At 57.1% G+C, this 9,997-nt stretch overlaps 1 protein-coding gene across 1 annotated transcript; it reads left to right on the top strand.

Moving 5' to 3' along the window:
- Positions 1-1,581: 1,581 nt before the first annotated feature.
- Positions 1,582-9,964, top strand: STARD5 (StAR related lipid transfer domain containing 5). The gene is made up of 6 exons (XM_046008033.1): positions 1,582-1,734; positions 2,380-2,429; positions 2,785-2,917; positions 7,242-7,359; positions 8,504-8,597; positions 9,339-9,964. The coding sequence occupies exons 1-6, from the start codon at positions 1,636-1,638 to the stop codon at positions 9,484-9,486; spliced, it is 642 nt and encodes a 213-aa protein (XP_045863989.1). The 5' UTR covers positions 1,582-1,635; the 3' UTR covers positions 9,487-9,964.
- The last annotated feature ends 33 nt before the right edge of the window (positions 9,965-9,997 follow it).

The following is a 9,997-nucleotide window of genomic DNA, read 5'->3' as shown; positions in this document are numbered from 1 at the left end:
TTTCAGTCAAAGTATGGCCCAATTTTGCCTTTAGACTATTACCTAGTTTTTGTGGCATTTTCGATGTGCTTAATTTTTTTTTTAAGATTTTATTTATTTATTTGTCAGAGAGGGCACAAGCGGGGGGTGAGTGTTAGACAGAGGGAGAAGAAGGCTGCCCACCGAGCAGGGAGCCTGATGTGGGGCTCAATCCCAGGATCCTGGGATCATGACCTGAGCCAAAGGCAAACACTTCACCGACTGAGCCACCCAGGTGTCCCATGCTAATTTTTTTTTTTTTTAATGTGGTTACGTTATTGGTCCTTTTTTTTTATGGCTCCTAGGAACACCCACATGTCTCTTCGCTTGCCCATCACAATGGCATACAGAGACATGTATTACTGTCCCTTTTCCCTTTGGAGGAAACTGAGGCTCCAGGTTAAGTGACTTGCCCAAAACCACACAGTCACTACTGGGGGAAGCTGGGTCCAGAGTCTGGGACCCCCTAGTTCCCCACGCACGACTTCTTTACAACCCAGGAGCCTGTCACATCCTCCAAAAAGGGTTTCCAAGCAGTTCTTTTGTTTACGCCATTTTTCAAACCTTTAAATGAAATGATAAGCCAACAGAAACAGAAATAGACCTCAGTGAGGACCTTTTCAAATTTATTTAGTTGGTTATAGAAGAGGAGGAAATCGAGACTGCCCTAGCCATTCACGCGCAGGGGATGGGCCCCCACTAGCTCCCCAAGACTGGGGACACCTGCTCCCAGAGAAGCCTGTACTTCCTAGCCAGAGCCCAGCTCGCCCCCAGATGCCTGGGCATCTCAGCCTCCTGGACACCCCCACTGAGGTCTTTCAGGCCCTCCTGGCCACAAACCAAAGAGAACAAACCGAGGGTTGATGGCGGGAGGTGGGCAGGGGCGGGGCTAGATGGGGCGCGGGCACTGATGTCCTGTGTAAGCGACGAGCCGCGAATTCTACTCCTGAAACCTGTCTTGCACTGGGAAGTTAACTAACCGGAACGTGAGTAAAAATTAAAACAGCAACAACATGCCACTACTGAACGCGCCACGTGTCCACTCCGCCGGGCCACCAGGGGCTCAGGCCGCAGGACCGGCCCCGGAGCTGCCCGCGGCCGCAGCCCCCAGATCAGCGGCACAGACCTCCGGATCCCACCCGGTGGGCACTGCCCCAGGAGCCCTCCGCTGCCCGGCCCGCCGCCGCCGCCGCCCGCGCTGCAGGCCCCACGGCCTCCCCCACTCCCCGCGCCACCCCCTGCGCCCCCCAGGTCATTCCCGAGGTCAACTGCACGGTCGCCCCGCCCGGCCACAGGCCTCTGGACGCTCCAGAGCGGAAGTCCCCGCGGCCGGCTGCCTCTGCCACCGGGACACACCCCCGCTCCGCCGCGCGGGGCCCCTCCCAGGCCGGAGGCGGACCCCGCAGGTCTGCACCGCCCGCTCAGGACCGCCCCGCCCGGCGCGGCCGTCTCCCGCCCTGCCAATCTCGGGGCGGGGCGGGGCCCGTTGCTCGCCCGGGCCAATCCGAGGCGCGGGGCGGGGCCGGAGCTGAGGCTCCGCCCCCGGGGCCGTGTGCCGCGGCCTCCGGGACCCAGACCCAGAGCCGACCTCAGCCACAGTGGGGACCGCTTGGCGCGATGGACCCGGCCCTGGCCGCGCAGATGAGCGAGGCGGTGGCGGAGAAGGTGCTGCAGTACCGGCGGGACGAGTCAGGATGGAAGATTTGCCGGGAAGCCGTGAGTCCGGAGCTGGGCGGGAGGGGGTCCATGCTCCCTGGGGCTGGGGTCTCCGAAGACCCCAGGCTCCTCCTCTTCCTGCCCCTTTCTGCTCTCCAGTACCCTGGAGCTGGATAGGGCCAGGGGTAGATTCCACTGAGGGTCGATTCCTTAAAAAACCCTGGGCCTCTTTGCACCATGACCCCCGGGAGATACGGATCTGTCCCTTTCAGTGCGTGACTTGCCCAAGGTCACTTGGCCAGCAGAGGGTGGTCAGGCTCCAGAGCCCGCCCTCTTCTTGGCGGGAGCCTCTCCCCGTCCCCAGGAGGGTGGCATGGGCATAGTTTCGCTTATGCGAGGCTTCTGATTTTCAACAAATAGATGGAAATTGCTTGAGGAGACAAATGGCATGGTGACTTTTAGGAGGTTTGAAAATCACCCCAAGCTCTTGGAATCAGCCGGTTCAGATCCCCTGCTCCATCACGTTCTACAGAGGGAACGCTCAGTCCAAGACCAGCCCCTACCCTGCCACACAGGAGCGGGTCAGCGTGGGGCAGCCCATCTGTTGAGGCTGCAGACTCCTTTTCTGTAGCACAGGGGACTGGGTCAGGTGACCTCCCAGAGCCTTCCTAGCTCTAAATTCTACGATTCTGTGCCTTTTGACAGAATGGAGTTTCAGTTTCCTGGAGGCCATCTGTGGAGTTTTCAGGGAACCTGTAAGTGCCTGCCTCGCCCAAGTTTGTGAGAAGGGCCACTCCCTTCTTGATGTCTCTGTGGGTTTGCTTCCTAAAATCATGCCGATCTGCCCCAGCACCCTGGAATCCACTTGCCGGTTATCTTCCAGAAAAGTCTCTGTTTTTATGTGAATCGTTTCCAGCAGGCTGTATCTTGTGAAAGCTTACGGGTCTGCTTTGGCAGGTGTGAGGGGAGGGAGGCTGGTTCACTTGCAGCCGGTGACCGCAAAGCTGTCTTCAAAGAGCAGGGACGGGTGTGACGTCTAGTCCTTGCCTATGATCCCGGGATCAGAAGCTTGGGTGGATGCCCGGGCTCACGTTCTGTCTCGTGCTCCAGGTACCGGGGAGAAGGCATCGTGAACGCGCCCCTGGAGAAAGTGTGGGACTGCATCAAGCCGCTTCCTGGGACCCTTCGAGCCAAGTGGGATGAGAACGTGAGCAGCTTTGAAATTATCGAAAGCCTCACTGATGTAAGTCTTTCCAAGCGTGGTCACCCTAGGGGGTTGGGGACACCTTTTGGCAAGGGCGGCACCCCTCATGGCCCCGGTCCCTTGGCAGACACGGGCTGCCCGTTGCCTGCCGTGCTCAGGCCCAACCTTGGCCCGGGCGCAGGTGGGACACCGTGTGACCAGATGGGGGGAGACTCCCTAAGCAGTCAGAGAAATGGCAAGATCAACAGCACTGGTCAAGGCCGGCGGCGTGAACGTGCTCTGAGGTCACTAAAGCCTGGACTCGTCAGTTCGGGTTTGAAATGGTGCCTCTCGATGGGGCTGTGATGATGAGTCCAGAGCCGCAGTCAGAGTCAGGACCTGCCTCCTCACCAGGTAGCCTCCCTGGATTACAGTTTCTTCGCCCGGGAAGAAGTTTCTAGAATAATGGAAATGTTCTGTCAACCCTGCCCACTACAATAGCCCCAGGGCCCCGTGGGGCCACAGAGCACTTGAAAGGTGTCTCATTGGAGGAAACGAGTTGTTCGTTTTATTTACTTTTCATGACTCGGGGTAAATTTAAACAGACACGGGAGTTAGTGGTTATTGGATTAGCGCAGTTCTGGATGCTTCTGTCTGAAGAACAGTAAGCGTTAGGAACTTGCAGTGGGAGGAACCCAGCTCGTTTCGGTGACAGAAGTTAGGAAGGGGGGTGGGAAGCTGTAGCCAGAACTAATAATAAAGTTGCCCTGGGGAAAGTTGCCCGTCGGACAGTTCTGAGGTGTGTAGACATGATACCCTCTAGTCTGTTTACACAGATGGCGTTGTGAAACCTCGGGCCACAGTTCTGTGCTGGTCCATCTGGACGACCCAGGTGCTCCTGGCCTGGCCCAGAATTCACATTGGAGTTCATGGTCTAGAGTTTATATGGGTGTTTCCTGAAGGGTGGGGCACACACCCCTGAGATACAGGGTTGTTAGGCAAACACTGACCTTGAATCCTGCATGGTGATGTCACCAGGATTCAGTTCTTTTCTAATTCCTTGCAGAGCTTGAGGGGAAAGTTCCAGTTAGGTCCCATGTAACACTTGCTAATCTTTATAACAAAACTGGGTGGCCTCAGCCTCAGAATCAGAATTAGAAGCAACAATCCTTTATGTGTATTATTTTACAGATAAGTAGTTTCCTTTTAAAATAAATTTATGCAAGTTTATGAAAGTGAGTACATTTGGATAAAAATATTGTGAACAGCAAATAGGAGCCACCAGAGAGAGTAAAAAAAGTTAGGAAGCCAGTAAATAAATAGACACACCTACGCTTCGAGTTGGGAAACCAGGGGCTAGTGGCCTTTACAACAGAACACAGATGTGACAGAATGACCGGTTATGGAGTTTTCTTGAAGGTCACAGGGGCTGCATTTCTGTGGGCTGTTTAGACTTGGGGGAGGTAGGGAAAAAGGGAGGCGTCCAAAAGGGCTTTCACAGGCTGGGATCCTGGAGGCTTGGCTCTGACCAAGCTAAGGTTGTTTTGGCCTCTTAGAAATAGTGGCAAGTTTCCCTGAGGAATGTTGCCCACACCCAGCCAGGAGGGGCGTGGGGGAGGTTGCGGGTTGTCCGCTGGGCTTTGTCCTCTGCTAGCCTTCTGCTCCTCATCAGTGCTACGGGGTCTCTCTCTGACACCCTGGTTCTTCCTGGAAAGGCAGGCCTGCTTCCCTGCCTGGGGCCCACAGGGACCCTCAGTCCTTGGCCAATGGCTGAGCCAGTGTGGGCCCAAAGCAGCCCCCACTCCCTCCTCCCTCCCCCTGCCCTGCCTGACCCTGTCAATCTTGTCCTGCAAGTTTTTCAATGTTTTGCATGCACGCCTCCAGCAGAGTCCCGAGAAATTCTACATCATCCCCATATGTCCACTTGATGCCTAACATTTCGTTAATGTCTAAAATTTTCATCATAAATGGTAAAGCAGGGCATATTTTTTTAAGATTTTATTTATTTATTTGACAGACGAACGAGAGAGGGAGCACAAACAGGGCGAGAGGGAGAGGGAGAGGGAGAAGCAGCCTTCCCGCGGAGCAGGGAGCCCAGTGCGGGGCTGGATCCCAGGACCCTGAGATCACGACCTGAGCTGAAGGCAGACGCTTTTCCCACTGAGCCACCCAGGCGGCCCTAGAAGCATGGCATTTTTACATGGGATACATCAGACAGTTTTAGGCCAAACAGTGACGTCGTTCTTTCCGATGCATCTGCGTGACATGAAGTTTTATTTACTATCGTTTATTTTAAAAGTACATTGATGCGATGTGGGCCAGGAGCGAACGGCGTAGGAAGAATTCTTGAGACATGTTAGGTGCAGGAAGGCACTTTTATTAAAGCACAAGGACAGGACCCGTGGGCAGAGAGGTCTGCCCTGGCAGTGAGAAGAACCGCTGATTATACGGTTTTAACTTGGGGCAGGTAGAGATGAAGGAAGTTTCCAGAAGGGTTTTCACACGCTAAAGAAGACTTCCAGGATCCTGGAGGCCTAGCTGTGGTCAAGCCAGGTTGCTTTTTGCCTCTAGCAAGGCAGTCCTGAGTTCCTGCAGGGGTATCTTTCCCGACTCAAGTATTTGTCATGCGTCTTCAAGCTGCAAGGAAATTTAATTTTGTCTACTTTCTTTTGCCTTTGTTTTTCTCATCACACATGAACACGTTTTCCTGAGACAAAAGTTTTATGTTTTTTTCTTGAACTCGTTTCTCCATTGCTTGTGGGCTACGGAATTTCACCCTAATATATTTATTCTTCAAAGACATCATCCTTCATTAATATGGCTATTAATTATATGTACATAATACATCTCCTGGGACCTACGACTGTGCGTTAGGAAGAATCTGGATTGAGACACGACAGTAAGTTATTAAGACAGTTCGGTTGTATCACAGATGTGGATGAAGCACTTGTATACGTGCTTACACCTCTCGAAGGGAGGAGCGGGGGGGCCTTTTCTCACGAGAATTCACAGGCCCCTGGGAAGATAGGACTTCCTGCTGGGAAGAGAGGGGCGCCTGGCTGGTCCCAGTCGGCTCCCTAAGTTCGAGCCTTCCACTGTTGGATGCAGAGATGACTTAGAGATGAAATCTTCAAAGAAAAGAAAAGGAGGAGGAAGACAGAAAGACGGAGCCTGCAGTGGACAGGGATTGTGGAAAGAGGAAGACCCAGGCTGCCCATGAGCTCAGGTTTTGGAGAAGGGGAGGCACAGCCGACCTGTGGCTCCTTGCCATCACGACGACAGTACGGAGAAGGAACCCTCCTCGCAGACTGGTGTTCATCAGCCTGATTTGAGCACTCCCGAACACTGGAATTCTACGTCGGAGAGAGAGACGGCGGGTGCACAGCAGGACGGATGAGACACAGATCTGTGCGCGAGTTTTGGGATTTATCTCACGATGCCGCCTTGGGTGTTTCTTCCCGATACTGTCCGTGCTCCTTCAGGAGGGATATGGATCCTGCAGCAGGAATCAGGACAAGAAGCCAGCGGTTACTAACAAAAATATACCTAGATGATAGATAGATAGATATCACTCCTGCCCTTCCTGCTGTAAAATAGGAGAATTCAGAAGTGTCAAAACGGCCTTGTTTCTAACAGCAAGCTTTGGCCTTTAAAAAGAATAAGAAGGAGGAAGGACATGGGCTCCTAACTGTGGCGGTGCTCAACTGGTGGAACCAGCATCCCGATCTGTCCCTTTGGTGCCCTGGGGGACGTGGCCGCCGCAACCGTGCCTGCTAGGAGGATTCTGGATGGGTAGGGTGTGCTGTGCATTTGTCCCCAGGGGAAAGGGAGAGGCTGTGTGGAGGTGACCGTGTTCTAAGGCAGGTGTTTTGAGGAGGAACACAGGGAGGCCTCATCCGTCTGGAAATGGATTCCCAGTGCCCTCCTGAAGACTCAGACCCTCAGGGCACAGGCGTCTCTGCCAAGACACTCCGTGCCCCAGTCTTAAAACCCAGTCCCTTAAAGGCAGTCCCTTCTTGCCTGCACCACGCCCCGGAGAGGTCCGTCCCATCCTACAGCTGACCTGCTCTTCTCCGCTGTGACCCGGAGAGGGCGGAGGCCCTGCTGGAGGAGGGGAAGGGTGGGGAAAATCCTGGTTGGATGTGAGGCATCCTTGCTTTCACAGTGGGAGGGTGGCCTGGTAGCGTATTCTGAGATTGGGGTGAGGATCAAGGGGGGCTCCCTCCGGGGCCGGCCCCGGGGGGACCAGAAGGTCTGGGCATAGCACTGAAGGAGGCCCTTGCTCTGAAGGCCGGACTCCCCAGACTCCCCGCTTCCCAGACACCAGGTGTGGGCAGGGCAGGGAGACCTGTGGCCGTAAGCGGGACCCTCTGTGCTTTGACAGACGCTGTGCGTGAGCAGAACCAGCAGCCCCTCGGCTGCCATGAAGCTCATCTCCCCCAGAGACTTCGTGGACTTGGTGCTCATCAAGAAGTATGAGGACGGGACCCTCAGTTCCAATGGTGAGTGACAGCCAGGCTGCCGCCGGGGGCCTCACACCCTGGGTCCCCTGTTCCGTGTGCACCTGGCCTCAGCATCTGGCAGGGGGGTTGCCCTGGGTCCCCCGTTCCGCGTGCACCTGGCCTCCGCAGCTGGCGGGGGATCGCCCTGGGTCCCCTGTTCCGCGTGCACCTGGCCTCGCAGCTAGCAGGGGGTCACCCTGGGTCCCCTGTTCCGCGTGCACCTGGCCTCAGCATCTGGTGGGGGGGGTCGCCCTGGGTCCCCTGTTCCGCGTGCACCTGGCCTCAGCATCTGGAAGGGGAGTCACCCTGGGTCCCCTGTTCCGCGTGCACCTGGCCTCACAGCTGGCAGGGGGGTCGCCCTGGGTCCCCTGTTCCGTGTGCACCTGGCCTCGGCAGCTGGCAGGGGGGTCGCCCTGGGTCCCCTGTTCCGCGTGCACCTGGCCTCGCAGCTGGCAGGGGGGTCGCCCTGGGTCCCCTGTTCCGCGTGCACCTGGCCTCGGCAGCTGGCAGGGGGGTCGCCCTGGGTCCCCTGTTCCGCGTGCACCTGGCCTCGGCATCTGGCAGGGGGTCGCCCTGGGTCTCCTGTTCCATGTGCACCTGGCCTCGGCAGGTGCAGGGGGATCACGTGTCGTGGGGGGCCACGGCAAGGGAGCGCCCAGGCCAGTCATTGTATGTTGACGTCACAGACGCGGCCAGCATCCCTCGTCTTTCCCACTGAGGCTCATGGTCTACACTGTCGCTGCACGGGGTTGTGGCCCTGTCCCCTCTCTCCCGCCCCTGCACATGTCCCACTGCCTCCTGAAAGCCACAGCCCTGGCCATTCATCCGGATCCTCCATGTGAGGATAGATGGAGTTGGGTGCCTCCCTCCTGCCCCCTGGCCTTACCCTGTGGAATGTTCTTGTCTCTGAGATGCTGGCAGGTTTGGGAAGCCATGAACATGGGTGTGTGCATGTGTGGGTCTGTATGTGCGCGTATGTGCGTGTGTGTGTGTGTGTGTGTGTGTGTGTGTGTAAGGGATGGCGGGAGGGGGGCTCGGGGGCAGGTCCCAGGGCCCCCGTGCTGACTCCTCAGGCTCCAGGTGGTGTGGTCTGCATGCACGAGGGCTGAGGTCGTAGCTCACTCCCCGTTTGGCTGTCTTCTAGCTATCAACGTGGAGCACCCGTTGTGTCCCCCGAAGCCGGGTTACGTGAGAGGGTTTAACCACCCTTGTGGCTGCTTCTGTGAGCCTCTGCCAGGGTAAGGATCATCGGGATTGAATGATGTGCCCAGACCTACGCGTGGCTTAACTGTGGACCTTCTGGGCAATGGGTGCGTTAATTACACTTTACGGTAATAAACCAGCCCGTAGGGAGCCCTGTTCCGGGCACCTCGTGACACAGTACGCCCAAGCACCAGGGGAAGGCACGGTGGGAGGCCTTGTTCTTACTGTTTCCAGTGTAGGGCCCCCCTCCAGCCCCGTAAGGCAGGCTGGGCAAATGTCATGGTCCCATTTAGCAGATGACAGAACGAGCTCAGGGAGGTCAGGGGACCTCTCCCGGGTCAGAGGCGTCAGAGGCTGGCAGTGCAGGGCCGGAGGGCCAGGTCCTCCCTTCTGAGCTCTTTGACCTCTGTCCGCCAGCCCGGAGCAGCTGAGTGGGGGCTGTCCCCACCCCATGTCCCACACAGGGTTCGCCTCCCTTCCGTGAGTAGAAAAGCCACAGCCCAGAACAGCCCGTGCTGAGTTGTGCTGCTCACCTGCCCACCGTATCCCACCCCAGGCCTCTGTTGCCTTGTCTGTGTGCCTGGGAGGAGGCCGCGGTTTCGAAGGTGCAGGCCCTCGGGCTCCGTGACGGGGAGGTGCCGTGCTGGGTGGGGTTCCCGATGACGAATCTCAGTGTCCCAGCCTTGTCTGTCAGGGTGGGTGCTCCTCCATGGCCTTGGGGCACAGCCCCCATGCCCCGCTCCAGACGCATGACGCGGCTCTGCCCGTTTCCCTAGGGAGCCCAGCAAGACCCACCTGGTCACGTTCTTCCAGACCGACCTCAGCGGCTACCTCCCGCAGAGCGTGGTGGACTCCTTCTTCCCCCGCAGCATGGCCGGGTTCTACACCAACCTGGAGAAGGCCGTGAAGACTTTGTATGACTGACGTCTGCACCTGCTGGCGAGGACTGCCAGGCCCATTGCAGAGCCCTGATGCCGGGGTGCCAGAGAGCTCTGAGGGCCAGTTTTCACCCTATGGGACCTGCTTGGGGACAGCTCGTATAGACGGAGAAACCGGTGGGAGTGGCCCCCGCCACCCCGCTCCCCGCTCCGGGCCGGCTTCAAGGAGTTGCTTCTTGGCCCTGGGTCCTGGTTGACCGCAGACCCCAGGGGGTGTGCTCTGGTCTGAGGCCTGTGTGTGCCGGTCACCGCCGGAGGCCACCTGCCCCCGCCGGTTAGAAAGGACCCCCACTGACGCCGAAAGCCAGGCTCTGCTGCCTGGTTCGCACCCGGTGTCCTCCGACCTGATCACACGGCCCCATGTTTTCCTGCTTAAAAAGATAATGGCTTGGAAAATACTCTTTTAACAAATGAGCTGAGCATTGGGGAAAAATACATTCGATATTTCTTTTGGTTGTAGCTTCCATTTGAATCTGTCATTTCCACTCTTTTCCACT

Source organism: Meles meles, chromosome 6 (genome assembly GCF_922984935.1).
Source record: "Meles meles chromosome 6, mMelMel3.1 paternal haplotype, whole genome shotgun sequence".
NCBI classification, from domain to species: domain Eukaryota; kingdom Metazoa; phylum Chordata; class Mammalia; order Carnivora; family Mustelidae; genus Meles; species Meles meles.
The sequence above is the reverse complement of the archived record's forward strand: the minus strand, read 5'-3'. Positions and strand labels throughout refer to the sequence as shown.

Coding starts and splice junctions, on each gene's coding strand:
- STARD5 (XM_046008033.1), top strand. CDS start 1,636: ATGGACCCGGCCCTGGCCGCGCAGATGAGCGAGGCGGTGGCGGAGAAG. Junction 1,735..2,379: donor GGAAGATTTGCCGGGAAGCC/GTGAGTCCGGAG, acceptor GCCTTTTGACAG/AATGGAGTTTCAGTTTCCTG. Junction 7,360..8,503: donor CGGGACCCTCAGTTCCAATG/GTGAGTGACAGC, acceptor GCTGTCTTCTAG/CTATCAACGTGGAGCACCCG.